Source organism: Podarcis bocagei (assembly GCF_964188305.1).
Source record: "Podarcis bocagei genome assembly, chromosome: 4".
NCBI classification, from domain to species: Eukaryota; Metazoa; Chordata; class Lepidosauria; order Squamata; family Lacertidae; genus Podarcis; species Podarcis bocagei.
This window is the reverse complement of record NC_138128.1, coordinates 39,834,175-39,850,852: the sequence shown is the minus strand read 5'-3', so window position 1 is coordinate 39,850,852 and position 16,678 is coordinate 39,834,175. Positions and strand designations below refer to the sequence as shown.

The following is a 16,678-nucleotide window of genomic DNA, read 5'->3' as shown; positions in this document are numbered from 1 at the left end:
GCAGCAGGTGGGAGTTCTCTTTTCCTGAAGACAATGTCGCTGGAATTCCATGAGGGACTTATTGGGCTATTCAATAGAATCCCCCATTTGGGTGTTCCTCCCATGGGAAGGAACGATGTGGACACAATGCAAGAGAAAGTGTGCGTGCGCGCGCTCTCCATTTCCCTCCCAGGCTTCTTAAACGCGCCTAGACGAGCGTCGGGGAGTTTATTGGCAGAGCAATCTCGCTCCATCAATAGTCCCAACAATTATAGAGTGTTTTTTGAAAGGGTCTTCGACAGCCAACAAAGGGCAGCCTTCAGCTCCCAAACGATTGGTCTTGCTATCTGGATTATTTTGTAAACCTAGAGACCAAATTGCACTTGTTTCTAAGCGGGGAAAATGATAGCATGCCCCCCCTCAAATAAATACATACCTCTCCTCCCACCCATCCCCAATAACAATGTCTTTGATAAAATAAATAACTGGATAAAATATAATTTGGCAGGAAAGGAGAAGGAAAGAACCGATATGTCATCGAGCCTGAGTCAAAGGGACCGCACACCCAAGCTCAGGTCTGTAATGTGATTTTCCTGCCTTTTACCAAGCGCGGGTCTTTGCCTCGTGGCTCTGCACACCTTGGTCCAGGTGAGCTCCCGACCTTGCGCCACAGCGCTTCCCAGCCAGACCCTCGCAGCAACCCCGGCTGGAAAGATCCCAATGCTCTTTGGGAATGCGAGCAATCCGCGCGCCCGAAGAAGGGATCGCATTAGGAAACTGGTTGCCCGCGCAAGGCGCATCTGGCTGCTGACTAATCCCAGACTACGGCCATGAGCCGCGGCAGAGACGTTTGCCTTGGCAAAGGGCTCTGAGTGGCAGTTTCTCTCTTATTGGTCCTCCGATTCTACCCTCCCCAGCTTTTTTTAGTTGCTGGTGGGGAATTGAGGCAGAGAGGGAACCTGCCCCGAGGCTAAACAATCATTTTAGTTTGAGACTTGAAGTCCCAGCTGACGGATGACCCCTGTCCATTTAGGCTAAGCAGGAGGATCCCTCGCACAGCGCTGCACGTGAGCTGTCTTGGAGCTTTCCCAAGAAGTCGGAGGGGGCGAACGGGCAAGAGGGGAGCTGCTTTGGGTAGCCCCTTACAGAGACCCGATTTAGACCTGGGATTATTTTCGCAGCTGAGGAGAGAATGTGGAAGTTGCGAGAAAAAATCAGTCAGGATCGTGAGCTGTGTTCTAAAACAGGGCGCAAACTCGGCTCAAGAGCGCGCTTTACGAGTATTTTGGAGAGGACTTTTGTTCACCCGGAGACAAATAGCATCTGTAGCCCTGACTAAGCAACAACACGTCGATCGCTTCCCCACCCCGCTTCTCTTTGTCCGCCTGGTTGGGGTCTCCTCCTGGCCTGATAGGCACCATAGTTTCTTTCCCAGTCCCCACTTCCCAACGCCTTAATACAAGCAGGCAAACGGTGTAAAGTGATTTCTCCAGGAGTTTTCTGACCGAGGAAAAAGCAGTGTGCGTGCGCTTGCGCGCGCGTCCTTGCCACTGCGGGTGCGTGATGGGAGAGAGGGAGCGCTCACCTGTTCCCAGGGTCCCCGCCTCCAAATAGCCAACGAAATTTACTAAGGAACGTCTGCTGCGCCTTTGAATCATATTCCAATTCCCCCAGGGATAGGATGTGAGGGCAAGGAACTGCGGCTCCTTCCTCCGACCTGGTGAATTATGTATCTTATGTGCAGTGATTTTTTCTTTAGGGGTACTCTCATTTTCCGACTCATACTGAAATACTGCCCTCAATGAAGCCAAACTTTGATTCACAAAATGTTTCTTTGTGCGTACCCCCGCGTACCCCCACAAAAATCACTGCTTATGTGTATGTTTAGCGCCGTGCCGCGCGCCATCAGCTCTCTCGTCGGTGTTTTGGTGCCACCGCCGCCTTCAACTTCTGCCGGGGAGGGAGGGGAGCGAGCTCATAGATTATCGCTATTGGTCATCTTAAATCTGGAAGTATAAAAATCGACAGCGGAGGAAAACCCCTCTTTAATCACTCCCGTTTACTTAAGTTACATACTGCGTTCAAGCCGTCTACGCGGGCCCTTGCAATGAGACCATTCTTGCTGCGTAAAAGCGCATGTCGAGCGGGGCCGGCCTGCGCCAGGTTTTGCTTGCTGAGCACCGTGCCGGGCTCAGAAATAGCAGGCGCGCGCGGCCATTACTTGAGCTGAGCCCACAGGACGGGAGCACGCCGGCGTGTGCGGGAGGAATAAGCTTTATACAGCCATATTCGCGGGCGCCATCAATTTACGACGGTGGTGGCAGTTGGGGAGGGTGGGAGAAGATGTCTGATGTTGTCTCAAAAAGGTACGTATGGACGTGCATCGCCACAGGCAGAAGACACAGGCAGAAGCCAAGGTCCCAGACTTCAGCTATTTAAATCGTGGCAGCTAACGAAATCCATGTATAAGGTTCTCTCTCTCTCTCTCCTGTTGGTGTAGTTTTCTATTCAGGAGATCACTTCATATATATTACGCACATGCACATGCAATTCAGGAATCAAAGGTCACTCTTTGCCCAGCATTTTTTAAAAAAACAAAACAACAACAGTGGGGTGGTTTTTTTGCTCTAGACGCTGATATTTTAGAAACCTTCCTTTGGATAAAAGTGTGGCGGAACTGAGAAGCGGGGGCGGTCGGATGGAGGATTCCGTTCGAAAAAGACATACCAATACACACGCAGCACAGCACCGATGCGTTACATATGCATGAACCAGCCGCTCGTATGGGGCATGTAACCTCTAAATATACCTTGGGGAGCAAAACGCAGAGGGCCCCGGGCGCAGAGGGAGGGGGGAGAATGTCTCTGGCTGAAAAATGATTGGTGTTCTGCAAATATTTGCGATCTATTACCTACGCCGTTGCCAAGCGCGGGGAGAGCTGGTCGCTGCTGTTTCTTCCCAAGCTTGAAAAACAACAACAACAAAACAAAACTATGGTTTGGACTCTCGGCAGGCAACGGCACTGATTTCCAGAGAGAGAAAGCCGGCGGCACGGGGAATATTTGTGTGCGCGCTTCTGTGTCCCGTGTGTGTGTGTGTGTGTGTGTGTGTGTGTGTGTGTGTGTGTGTGTGTGTGTGTGTGTGTGTGTGTGTGTGTGTGTGTGTGTGTGTACTTCCGAGATATTTTGAAATGAACCAGGATGAGCTCGGCAGCAGGTGTTGCCTGCGGGGAGCGGTTTAAGACGCCTCTCTGTACAGGTGTAAGGACTGAAACTGGCCTTCCATTGCTTTAAATAGGAAGTAGAATAAAATCAGATCAGCAGTGGAGGTTGGGAGAATGGGGGCTAATGGGTAAGCATTATTCTGCAGGGGCCCCCATAACAACGGAGAGAAAAGAAAATGACAGGTTCCCGCCCCGCCCCTTAGACAGTGCTGCAAATCATATGGTTTTATATTTGTAAGAATGTTTAACACCACGGGGCATAGTGGATGATATTATTATTATTATTATTATTATTATTATTATTATTATTATTATTATTATTATTTACTTGATTGGAATAAAAAATGGATGAGGCGCCTATATTTACATCCTGACAGCTTTAAAATCACGAGTTTAAAATTACCTGGCGTGCTCTTTTTCCATTTTTTGTAAAAATCAAAATCTAATTTGAACCACGCAGTTGGCTAAATGAGCCTCAGAATTCCTATATTTTAAAACATCCTCTCTCTTCACCCCCACCCCCCACCCCGAGACGCGGAAAAGGCATCATCAAAGAAAGATCCGGATCTACAAAAGAAGGGAAGGTAACCCAACTCCTGCTAACTCTGACGCGTCTTTCGAAAGAGAGCAGCTACAGAGCTAAAGGAGGCGATGGGAAACTATGGAAGAGGGTCGAGGGGCGGGGCGGGGGTGTGGAGGAAGCGAGGGAAGGCTGATGTTGGACCAGTTTTAAACTCGGCAGGTGCAGAGAGCCAATAGGCCCTTCAAGAACCCGGGCTCTTTGGGGATTCGAGGGAAATGGTTTCCATTTAATAAATATTTTCCCCAAGGGCATTTTGCGTTAGGCAGCAATTATTCAAAGAAAACAGGCGTGGAGGGGAGAGAGGAGGGAGGGAGGGAGAGCTCCTGTGGGTATTTTGTTCTCTTTAGAAGCCAATCTTTTAATAGTTACCCCCCCAAATGCAACAACAAAAACCCCAGGACAGAGAAAGGCTTAGATTTAAAGCAGAGGAGAAGAATGAGAGAGCGCATCACAAAAGGGCATCGTCACCAAAGCGCAGGGGACAAACGTCTTCCTCGCCGCGCCCGCCCCGTCCAGAGTCCCCTCCTAGCCCAGTTCACTTAAGTCGGGCAGAACTCGTGCTCTTTGAGGCTCTGTAGATTTTCGCCTCCATAAAGTACGTATTGACTTTTGGTATAAAAATGAACTCCAAATAGCGCTGGAAGTTTAGGTCTATCCTGTTCCACTCCCGTCCACCCCATCGAAGTGCCAGACCCCCTTAATGCATATGGATCCAGCTTCGTCCTTCCACTCTCCCCGCCTCACAGCTCAGCCCCGTTTCTCCAGGTCGGCATTTGCCAGGCTCTCCCCGGCTCGGCCCAACTCCTTGCGGGGCAAGAGGGGAAGCTGGAGAGAGACGCCTGGCGACCTTCGCGCGGCTCTGCTCACTTTTGCTTTTCAAACAATCGCACGCGCCCCCCAGTCGCCTGTCATTTCTCTCTCCCTCCGCCCCCCCATCTCTCTTTCCAGCCAGACCTGGTGCTTTTCTGGTGGGGTCGAACACAAGGGGGGGGGGGAACATTAACAAGGATACCCTTGTCCTTGGCTCGTGCTCTTGCCCCATTGACAAATTTACTCCGTTTGTTTGGACCCCACTCCCCAAATTAGGGAGAGGATTGCCACCACTCTGCCATCCCCCCCCCCCGCTCAAAAGAGCTCTTTTCACCCACTCCGCCCTAAAACGAGGGGATGGGCGGAGTTTTATTGGCTGCTGCTATTAGCGCGCCGTCTAACAAAAGCGGCCCCTTTAATCCTGTGTCTTTAGTGATTTCTGCCCTCTCCCCTCCTTCTCCCCCTCCTCTTTTTTCCTCTTTCTCCCGCTCTCTCTCTTCCGAAGGTATTCGTTCTCTCTCGCTCGCTCTTTCTCTGGCCGCTGATTGGGCGATCAGGTGAAGGGAGTGAACGCCCTACTCGCCGCTCCGTCAAGCTTGCGCGCCGTCCCGAACAGCCTCGCCTTTGAACTTCCCCGCTTTTGGCTCCGAGTCCGCTCCTTGTCCTCAGTCCCTTGCCAGCCGAGCCAGACACCCTCCGCGTCGCCACCGATCCCCGGTTCCAGGGCCGTCGAGGGGACCCCCCCTGGCAATCCTCTGGAGAGAGGGAGAGAGCGCGCTCGCTCGCCGGCGGACTAGGCGCCCGTGGATTGCCTTTGGCCTCGCTCCTCGGGCTCCTTCGCCCTGCGGCTGCCTCCTCCTCTCCCTGCTGCTTGCTCGCTCGCTCCGCTTCTCTCCTCTCCTCCCCTCCCCGCTCCCCAGCCATCCATCGGGGTACCTCGGCGGGGACTGGATCGCCCGGAGAACTGGTATGATCAGCTGAGCGTGGTGGGGGGTCGCCTTGGCTGGAAGGCAGGAGGAGGCGGCGAAGCGGAGCCAGGTGCGCGGGGCTGGGGACAGCTGGCGGCGGTTGGGCTGCTCGACGAGGCGTCCGTCCGGCACACCACCATGTCCAAACCTTCCGACCACATCAAGCGCCCCATGAACGCCTTCATGGTGTGGTCCCGGGGCCAGCGTCGGAAGATGGCCCAGGAAAACCCTAAAATGCACAACTCGGAGATTAGCAAGCGCCTGGGCGCCGAGTGGAAGCTGCTGTCGGAAGCCGAGAAGCGCCCTTACATCGACGAAGCCAAGAGGCTGCGCGCCCAGCACATGAAGGAGCACCCCGACTACAAGTACCGGCCCCGTCGCAAGCCCAAGAACCTCCTCAAGAAGGACAGGTATGTCTTCCCTTTGCCTTACCTCGGAGACACTGACCCCCTCAAGGCGGCCGGGCTCCCCGTGGCAGCCACGGACTCTCTGCTCGGCTCCCCGGAGAAGGCGAGGGCTTTCCTGCCCCCCACCTCCGCGCCCTACTCCTTACTTGACCCCAGCCAGTTCAGCTCCAGCGCCATCCAGAAGATGACCGAGGTGCCCCACACCTTGGCCACCAGCACCTTGCCCTACGCCTCCACCTTGGGATACCAGAACGGGGCCTTTGGCACCTTGAGTTGCCCCAGCCAGCACACCCACACCCACCCGTCGCCCACCAACCCCGGCTACGTGGTGCCCTGTAACTGTACGGCTTGGTCGACGTCCAGTTTGCAGCCTCCCGTGGCCTACATATTATTCCCAGGCATGACCAAGACTGGAATAGACCCCTACTCGTCAGCGCACGCCGCAGCCATGTAACCCCCCCCCCCCGGCAAGCTCCCATCATTGACAGCCCCACATAGGGCAGGCGGCCTGGAAACCCCCACGTCGCCATAGCCTTGGCTTGCCGGTGGAATCGGAACCTCTCCGTGGTGCATGTGATATTTGACGAGACTTCAGAAACAGAGATATTTTAAGAGCCTAAGCGAAAGCCACCTGAGCGCGGGAGAGATGTCCCGGAGACCTGATTTCACCTGGGGAAAGACTTTTAAGACTCGACTTTTTCCGAGGGTGGGAGGGCGGGGATGGGGAGACTCCGAGACTTTGTAGTCGAATCCAAAAACAAACACACAAAAGGTATTTTTCTTTCTGCACTTGGGGCTCCGAGGGGCCCCGAAACTTGTAAGAATTGTAAATGTGTCAAACTTTTAATTGCCCTTTTTTGGCCGAAAGGCCAAAACATCTTTGATGATGATGATTTTCTTTTTTATTTATTATCTCAATGTCTATGAGTTTATATGAACGGATGTGAATCGGACTTGAATTCCTAAAATCCCGGAAGTATTCTGACTTAACGATTTCCTTTTTTTGCACATTAAAAAACAAGAGTTAGCTGTGTTATATATATCTATATATCTATATTTTACCATCCAGCACTAATAGCTAAAATTGCTTTTCATGTCAAAAAGATTAAAAAAGAAGCTCTTCAGAGATATTAAAAAAGGGTGAAAAACGTTTATATTTCAAACATGGTATGATAGTGTTTGCTTAATTTAAAACAGATAGTCCTTCAATTTGTGTGAATCAGTGCAAGTAGACCTAAGTTTACTTTTAGACAGAATGTCAGATATGAAGTCAGGCAGTAGAATTGTTTTTTTAATGGAAAATAAAATTTAAAAAAATGAATAACACGGTGGTAATTTAAATATGTTTTAACAATGTATTGGGGGAAGAATTGTATCCAGAAGGATTTTACCTCGTTAATTCTGTTCATTTGCTGAACAAAGACATTTTGAATAAAGACAATCTGTCGTCGAACACGTCAGTTATGTGCTTGTGAATCCAGTCTCGATCCACACAAAACAAAACCTTCTAGACAGCGAGGAAGCTGGCCAAGTCTACCTGCGTCTTGGCGGTGTGGTAGGGCCTGCAAATACTGCAGAAAGTAGGGTCAGGATACAAACAATTTCTAATATCGTCCTGAAAGCTCGAAGATTTTTAAAGATCTGGGCACAATCTTCCGGGAAATTATCCTGCTTACGCTCTATTAAAATGAACTGGGTTTTTGTGGGTAGCGAAAGCAGTTGCTCAATCTTTCCTGCCGTGGACGAACTTCCAGGGAGATCGTGCCCATAGCTTGTCAAACTCATTTCCATCCATCCACCAGTCCACCCATCCACCCATCCATTTATTTATTTCGATTTCTGGGTTCCTCTGCCTCTAAGGCCCAGGGGCGTGTATAATGCTATATTCTCTCTCACTCTCTCTCAAAACCAACTCTTCCTATTTTACAGATTGGGAAACTGAGGTTCAGTCAGAGACAATGACTGGCTCTCGGCCACTCAGCGATGTCCCCAGCTAGCGATCTGTCCTCTGGGCCGCTCTGAGGCCGCAACCCTAGTGTAAGCTCCATCGAACACAGAGTGGGGGCGACTTTTGAGTAAACACGCAAATGCTTGTGCTAAGGGGAGTCTTTAATGACACTCTGTTTGCATATTTACTGCGAGTGATCTCCCGTGCATTCAGTGGGCTTACTCCTAATTAAGTGCTCGTCGAACCACAGCCTGCCTTGCAGCAGTGTTTTAAGAGACTGAACCGGTTTAAAACAGGGCAATCGGTTACAGGTTTACCGTTTACTCAGCAGTTAGGTCCCGTTGTGTTCGGTGGGGCCTATTCTCAGGTATAGGATTTGCAGTCTGGTTGAGTGGCAAAGGAATAAGTCTCACCTTGTTTAGGATTAGGAAGGAAAGAGATTTAAAGGGTGGTGCAGGAAGGAAAAGGAACAGTGAAACTCAGACGGACTGGTCTATATTTTGCTTCAGGCCTGAAAAGAACTGATCAAGTTCTCGAAATGTTGGAGGTACCCAAATATTGACCCCCAAACTTAAGCAGCTAAGCGATTATGTCTTGGCGCGGCTCTAGCTTTCCAAAAGCGAGGCGGCACAAAACAGCTGGGATAGGCCGAAGGAATTCGCCTTAGCCCCGTCTCCCTGCCTAGTAAAATGTAGGAAAAGAAGAGCGCTTCTGAGAATGTGCAGAATCCCTTCCGGCTGAACTAACGGCAGTTTGTGGGGCTTCTCGGCCTCTAGAAATTCCGTTTCTTCGTCCCTCTGCCCGTATTGCAACCACCGCCCACTTTGCCCTCGTTTCCCAGGTCCCGGGATCATTTAATGTAGACTCCAGACCTGATGATTTGATGACCTCCGCTCTATCGATGGCAAAATGTAGGACTTCACTTCTTTCCAAATGTGGTGAGACAGCTCTGTTGTCCTCGGGTCCCTCTTGGCCCCTCTGCTGAGTGAGGGTCCAGGAGTGCCTCAAAAGCGCCCCCACTCCCAATTTCCACCACCTTCCTTGCCCACGTTTCCACATTTCACTGCCCCCCCCCCAATATCCCAAATCAGAGGGCGCAAGCCTGGAAAGAGGAAGAAACATCTCGGAAGGGAGGCTGGAGCAGGGCAGATTAGCATCTTGTCCCAAACAATTAACAGTGTTTGGCGCCCCTATTCATCAGGTCTCTCCTTTTGTCCAGAAAAGGATTTTTCATTAAAGGGGGAAGGAGGGGAGGATAGAAAGAAAAGACGGGGGGGGGGCGTGAGGTGGGGAGGGCGAGAGAGAGAGAAGAAGTAGCAGTTGTCCATCTGGCTAAGCTGAATAGCCAACGTGATCCATGTTGTAGATGTTTTTCTCATTAAGTGCTCTTTGGAGACCGCTGTTAGAATTAAATGGCATAACACAATTAACATACACGGGACCTGAATGGCAGGGTAAGCAGAGGAAGAATAGATAGATAAATAAATGAGAGATCAGGCGAAGGTAAACAAAAGAGCCGAGGAGAAAAGCTTTGAAAGGCGAGGTTAGAATGGCTGAACCACGCTTGTTTAGCATGACAAAAAGGGAGAGAGAGAGAGAGCCCACTTACAAATGGGCACAATTAAGACCTGGCTTGACTCGGAGGCGACAATCAGAGGCACAGTTGCGAGGGGACACTCCGAGGCAAGCCGCAATGAATGGACCCCACAGCGGAGGCGGAGGAGCTGCGCGCCCGGGCTGATTTAACCCCAGTTGACAGTTGCTGTCAGGCCCTCTGATAACACTCATAGCTCAGCGTCCTTTAACATCTAGCTAGATTAGTCTTAACGCTGCCCTCACAGGTACAGGCGGGAGGGCTGCCGTCAGCTGTCTCCTCCTCTGGAGATTTGGGGAAGGGAGTCCGGAGGGCTGGGACGGGGGCGCCAGAAGCCCCACGGAGAAAGGCCTGGGCGCGGGGGAGGGGGTTGTGCGCTGGAGACTCGGTCTCCTGGGTTCCCTTCCTGGGCGCTAACGCAACGGGCTGGCTGGACTCCTCCGTTTGGTTACAGCGTTGACTTGAAAGTGCGAGATGGAGAGGACATTAAGAGGTGATGGTCCCAGGGGCAACTTGGCTGTTTGGCAAAATGGAGTTGCGTGTGTGTGGATTTGTGCTTCTCTGGGAAATAAATAAATAAATAGATAGATAGATAGATAGATAGATAGATGATAGATAGATAGATAGATAGATAGACAGACAGATAGATTATACTGCACCATCACCACCAACGCGGCCTCTCAAATAAATAGGTTGGTTGGTTTTGTAAAATGCTGTCGCTACTGTGGTCATCGTGTAGTCGATATGTGATGCTGAGATTTACCTAGTGGTTGCCGCGTCGCCTCAAGGGAATGCAAAGCAGGAGAGGGGAGGGACCGATTTTTCTTCTCGCAGGATCTTTCTCCTGGAACTTTTGGGTCACACAGGACTCTTCGTCAAGGGGAATGTAAAACGGTGCCGACTGAGCAAGGTTACATATTCCACTGCGCAAACTCGCCTTTTAAACATATTCATTTTGCGAAATTCTGTTTTGATTTCAACGATAGATGTTAGGATGTCATGTCCACACGGAGCTAGAGCTGCTAAATATTTCAGCACCCCAGGTCACCCCTCCTTCTATTTTATTATGTATTTTCAAGGTTAACTCAACACCAGGAGCTCCACGGAATACACAGCTCCTGCCCATATTTACTACAATCTAACGATTTTGCCGAGTTGATGCTGGGTAGTTTCCACTCTGCTCTATGAAGAGTCCTGTGTGATTCGAAAGTTTGCGCATTGTTATCCTTATTTGTGTTCTAGACGCCACAGAAATTGACGCGCGGAAGTTTGTGTGATTACTTTCCTCTCAACAGAAATCCAGACGAAAGCCAACAGGGCAAAACTTTAGGACTGTCTTGAAACTTCATCGCTTGTCCCCCTCGCCCCGCCCCTTGCAACATTTCCTCATTCCTCCGCCAAATTACCACCTCTATCCGGCTCCTTCGTTTGCAGGTGCGTGTAGAGATAAAAATATTAAATAATCGCCATGACACCGAAATGAACCGATTACCGACTTTGATGTCAAAAGAATTGCAAAAGAAGGCGCGAGAGAGAGCGAGAACTATTCCCTAAAGGGAGAGAACGAACTCCTTGTCAAACCTGTTTCGCCACAACTGTCTCCTTCTTTCAATAAAATCATTAAACAAAAGGCTGCGGGGGTTAGGAGACACCACGCCTTCCGTGCGCTTCCCAAAGAGCAGGGGAAGGCAAGAGGATTCCATTTAGACCTCAGTCCCCCCCCCCTCTCTCTGAGTTTGGGTTGTCTGGGGTGCTCACCGTGCCCAGCCCCTACTGGTCAGCTGGAGAGATGATGGAGATGGACCCACACAGCTGGAGAGGAGGGAGATTGGGGAATCAGGCGGAGAGATTTTATTTCATTTTTAATGATCGGCCTAGGATTCTGCTGGGCGAACGTGCGCACACCTGGCTGGTGCTGGAGTTTTGAACCGCTACTCAACTCTGGGGTTTGGGAACAATGCGGTCGCTCAACAAGTGGACACGATTGGTACACCCTCCCCTGTCTTCCAAAAGAAATCTCAGTGTGATTCTTTGGAAGGCAGTCCCGCTGAAACCAACGGGCCCTTCCTTCCCAGTAAGAGAGTTGAGGAGTGAAAGGCCAGCCCGATTGACAGCAGGGGGAGTGGCACCCGATCCTCAAACCTGTTTGCTTGCCAAGGGACGCGAACCTGGGAGCAAATCCGCTTGAACGCAGCCGGATTTACTCCCGAGTAAACACGTTTAGGGTTACACCGCCAGGGTCCAATGCGCAGCCCATTCTAACCGGCAACAAAATCCTCTCTAGGTCTCAACGATTATAGATTGCGGTGTTATAAGATCGCGCTATATATTCAAGCAACCTTGATGAAGTGGACTGAGGATCTGGTCTTCCTCGTCCACAAATCATTGATTTCAAATAAGCTCCCCTTTGAAGGCGGGCGGGGCTGGAAGTTCTTAATCCATTTCCCTCCTTTCAGGAAGGAAAGAAGCTATTCTTAGCTAGCTGTAAACTTCACTGACTCCCACTATTTATACTTTTTCCTAATCCTCTCCAAAGGCCACCCCTCTCAAACTCCAGCCAGGGGGAAAGTGGGGGGTGCGCGCGCGCAAAAGAAGCGCCCCCTCATTTAGTTGCAGATGGAAACGCTGGATTCTTGGCCAACTTTGCTGCGGAGGGGATTAAACGAGCGAGGCCACGGACGTGCTGGAAACTTTCCTTTGAAAGGACACATTAAGAAGTCTCGGAGAGCTATTACTGATTTCTGCTGATTGGTGATAATAAGGGCGGAAATTCGCCGCCGAGGACTATCAAAGGCATTCAAAGGGACTCTGGGAGATCAAACAGATCCCAGGTTGTGATTTGACAGTGCGGTTTTAAAAATGTATTTTTAATCCCTGCCCCCCTCCCTCCGTCTCCTTCTCGCTAAATTTCCTTCATTGTACTGGGTTTTTGCTTGTTGTTTTTTTTTTAAAAAGGGAACCGGGAAATCAGTAACATCATCTTCATTCTCTAGCCCAGGAAAGTATTTTTAAAGCAACGTCAATGTCTAAAAAAAACAAAAAACAATACCAAAAAAAAGGTGGGGGAGGAGGAAGACGATGGAGACCCTTCTGGAAACGAGACTCCGAGAAATAACCCCAAAACGAATGCACCCGCGCCGCCGCCCCTCCTTGCCGAAAGGGGCTCTCGATTTGGAGCTGTCAGCTCGGCAGACGCAGCGAGCCGTCGCTTATCGAGCTGCATCTTGTACGGAACATCTGGCGGAGCAGCTTCAAAGCGGCGGAGGAAAGTTGCGCAGGTAAGAACACGTTCTCCGCCGCATCGCCAGACCGCGATCGACGCAGATTCCCGGCAGCTGCTGCCTCCGAGCTAGGTGGGAGCTCGCATGCTACCTGCAGGAGTCTCTTGGGGAGGGGTGGAGGAGGATGTGTGGGGTGGAAAGCGACGCCTGGCGACGTGGACGAGCTGCGCCAAGGCAACGCAACCTCTCAGGCGCACCCGGGGCCCTTCAGCCCAAGGAGGAACTCTGGCCCACAACTCCTCCAAGGCCTTTCCTTGGCGAGGCGATGCGCCAAGCTGGCTTCGTTAGACTCCCTTTGGGATTTGCTTAAAAAAGAAATGTAGGAAAAGTTGCTGTTTGTGTGGGTGTGAAATTCTGGGTTTGTGAAATTGACTAGACCAGCGAAAGTGGGCTAGTTAATCGCAAAGGTCAGGAGATTGAAATGGGTTCAAGTCCCTGGCCGTCGGTTTCAAGAAGGCCAGACTCGTGGCCTTCCTACCACTCGAGAGGGGAGATTGTCGGGACGGAGGAGATGGTTGAGGAGGAGAAAAATAACAGCAAGGGAGACAGATGGGTTGAGAAGCGGGTGGAGGATGGAGAAGCAAAGTTTTAGTGGCACAGCTCCCAGTCTTCGAAGGGATGGGGCGAAAATGAGGGAAGGGGACGCAGAGGCGACCCCGTAGCCGGGATGGAGGAGATTCTCAGAGTGGGGCCCTGGGGTGGGCGGGTGGAGGCCTTTCCCCGCAGATCCCGTGGGAATCGGTTAAGCCTTGCCGGCTAGTCGTTTGCTTTTCAATTCGGGAGCGATGCGGTCCCCAAGCAAGCTGCAGAGGCGTTTGATCTCTCTGGAGTTTACGGTTTCTCCTGCTAGGTCTTCATCTGCCTTTTAAAACGTTTGTGTTTTAATAGCATCTTCCTCTCTTTCTTCTTTCACACGCCTTGGCTTCGGTTCGGTCTGTTTTATAAGCACATCAAAGGCAAGAGCCAATCCTGCTTTCTTCTTTTTATTTTTCTTAATTTTTTTTTATTAGGACAAATCACCCAATATACTTCATTAGGGCCGAGCACGCCTCCTTTGAACCAGCTAAGCAAGAAATAACGTGCAAGTTCCGAGGAGGGGAAGATCACATTCCAAAAAGTTTGAGGGACTAGAAGGGGCCGCGAAGGAAAGACTGCTCCTGTTGCCAAATTTTAAACCTGCGCACGGAAAAAGAAGCTCCTCAACGGGTGTGGAAGGAGAGAGAGAGAGAGAGAGAGAGAGAGAGAGAGAGAAAGAAAGAAAGAAAGAAAGAAAGAAAGAAAGAAAGAAAGAAAGAAAGAAAGAAAGGGATCAGGCGGCGCCAAGGAGAGGGAAAGAGGAGCGAACGTGCACGCCGGATTCCAGCGTCGTCGTCTGCACCCAATTGGCACTCCGGCGCAGAAGCGTCGAGCGCTCATCTCCGGATGGGGCTCGCGTGCGCTCCCTTGTCTGGGCTTTGTGGTCCGCCCCCTCCCCCCCGCCCAGCCCATTGTCACACTGCAATGCAATGGGATTTGCACACTTGAGGTGTAATAGCATTACTGCATTAATTAAAATTTTCATTTCACGTCCAGATTGTTTACTTATCTGCTGGAAACATATGTTGAGCGAAGTTAAGATTCTGGACTCTGCACTGTTGCCCAAGGTGCAATTCAATACCGAGGGTTGGGAGTGGGGTTGTGGGGCTGGTGGGGAGGGGGAGAGCGGAGGAGAAAGAGAAGAGACGTCTTCCGATTTATTATTATTATTATTATATCCTCCAGCCTTATCTTGGTGGCTATAAATTATAAGGATACTCCATTGAGCTGAATATTAAGATTATATTCTCTCTCACCCCCAATTCCCGCGCCCCTGAACATCGCTTCCTAAAGCTGGCCAGATCTCTGGCTCTTTGAAATAACCAAGCCTGCCCCTCTCTCTCTCAATCCCCCTTCCAGCAATCCTACCTTGCTTAGCAGCCAGGAGGTACCCCATGGCAGACAGACTCTCAACACCTCTCTTTGGCCATGGAGAGAAGGTGGAAGAGGAAGTCCCGAATGCCTGGAGCGGCTCCTGATTCTGAGAAGCTCTGGATCATTTGTGTGCCTTCAAACGGAGATGCGCTTCTTTAAAAAACGTGCAAAAAGGCGGATATATTTCGACGGGAGAAGCGTTGGCTTCACCGCCCAAAATGCTTCCCCCACTTCATTGCTTTTATTTTTATTAATTTTTAAAAGAAGTTTAAAAAGCGTTCTAACAAACCGCCAGACATTTCATTCAGATCCGCACCCCCCCCCCCCTGCGCCGCTGTATCTCATCCGGATGGACCGGAGATGCAAAACCTCTCCCTCTCTCTCTCTGGTCTATTTTATTTAAGCAGCAGAGCTGTTCTGGAAGAGGAATCCAATCTCTCCTTATCTCGCCCAGGCCTCCTTTCAGGCTGAGATCAGAGCAGGGAGGATGGAGGGGGTGGGGAGGGGACGGGGGGAAAAGAAAAAAAAGAAGAGAGAGGGGGGTAATTGTTCTTTATTCCCCCTCCCCTTTTAATTTAATACGGCAGCCACCGCTTTCAGGTCATTTATATGCCTAATTTAGTGATAAAAGTCAATAAGCAAGGATCACAGCGTTGTCCCCTCCTTGTAAGTATTTCAGAGGAAGCGAGGCTCGGGCGGAGCGCGGGTGGGGAGACAGTGAGAGGAAAAGCAGTTTCCAAATCCTGGGCTTCAAAGCGTCCTTCTGGCTGCTCAAAAAAAGAGGGTTTTTTTTTTTAGTGTAATGAGGCTGATATTTGTTTGGCGGTAGCTGTCAAGCCAGTGTGGCTCTTTTCTTGTAGGCACCGCTTGCCTCTCCCTCCCCACGACGCTCCGGCAGGACCCACCGCGAGAGTCGGAGAGCGAAGCGCACGATAGGATGATAGAATCGCTTATTCCCCAGGATTCCCGCATAGGAACACCGCGGTGTGTTTCACCCCGGTTTGGACCAAGCCCCTGTCACGAAATAAACAGATTGCTTATCCATTTGGGGTGTGTTTTGCGGGGTGGGGAATTGTCGTATGTGGTATAGGCGGAAGAGGCATTTCCCTTCCCACCCCCCCACCTCTAATTTTTAAAAGAGGAACGGTAAGGTGTCACCCTCCCTTCCTGGTCTATCTGTAATTGAATCTAGGTCAGTATTCTAAAGCAAGAAAAGTATGCTTCTGACTTTCCTACATCAGCCTAGAATTTAGGGGAGGGAAAGGGAGGGGGGTTCCTTGCAATTTCATTTAAAATGTAATGGTGGATGAACTGATAAGCAAATGGTGGGGGAGGGGGGCCACTGCTTAAAAGAAAAAAAAATGGCACGGTTTTAATATGCTTCCAGGTGGGGGGAAATGATTTACATGGGAGTTTATTTCCTCTTTGCTGATATGAAAGAATTACAGATACAAAACCCACTGATCTATAGAATAAAAAAAAGAAAAGAAATGTTATTTTCCTGTAAAGGTATCAGTTCATTTATATTCATTTAACCATCCATCCATCAATTTAGTTTCTCACTCCTTGCACATACTCCTTAGCTCTGTTAAAGCTTCCCAACCAATATACTTTTCCAGAATATACAATGAAGTTCCCACTTAAAAAAAAATAAAAATCATGGGCTGAAGTAGGTAAAGATGAGACCATTTCTACCCTTGGGGAAACTAACACACACAAACACACATCCCCCCCTCTAGAGAGAATGAGCACTGCTGAAGTTGAATCAGTTGCATTCATTCATATACTGTTTATGAAATTGATTCACCTTTACGAATACTCATTCTCAATATAGAAATATGTATGGTATAAGCACCCCTCCTCATAACATTCATTTTGCTGATAATAGACATGATTAATATGCATCATGCATTTATATTGTAAATGTAACATTAG

The 16,678-nt window shown here is 50.0% G+C and overlaps 1 protein-coding gene across 1 annotated transcript; it reads left to right on the top strand.

Moving 5' to 3' along the window:
* The first annotated feature begins 4,954 nt into the window (after positions 1–4,954).
* SOX14 (SRY-box transcription factor 14) lies at positions 4,955–7,713 on the top strand. The gene has a single exon (XM_081192144.1). It carries the CDS (start codon positions 5,702–5,704, stop codon positions 6,422–6,424), a length of 723 nt encoding a protein of 240 aa, XP_081048270.1. The 5' UTR covers positions 4,955–5,701; the 3' UTR covers positions 6,425–7,713.
* Positions 7,714–16,678: the final 8,965 nt, after the last annotated feature.

What these genes read in the sequence shown, in the direction of transcription:
- SOX14 (XM_081192144.1), top strand. Translation starts at nt 5,702, where the DNA reads ATGTCCAAACCTTCCGACCACATCAAGCGCCCCATGAACGCCTTCATG.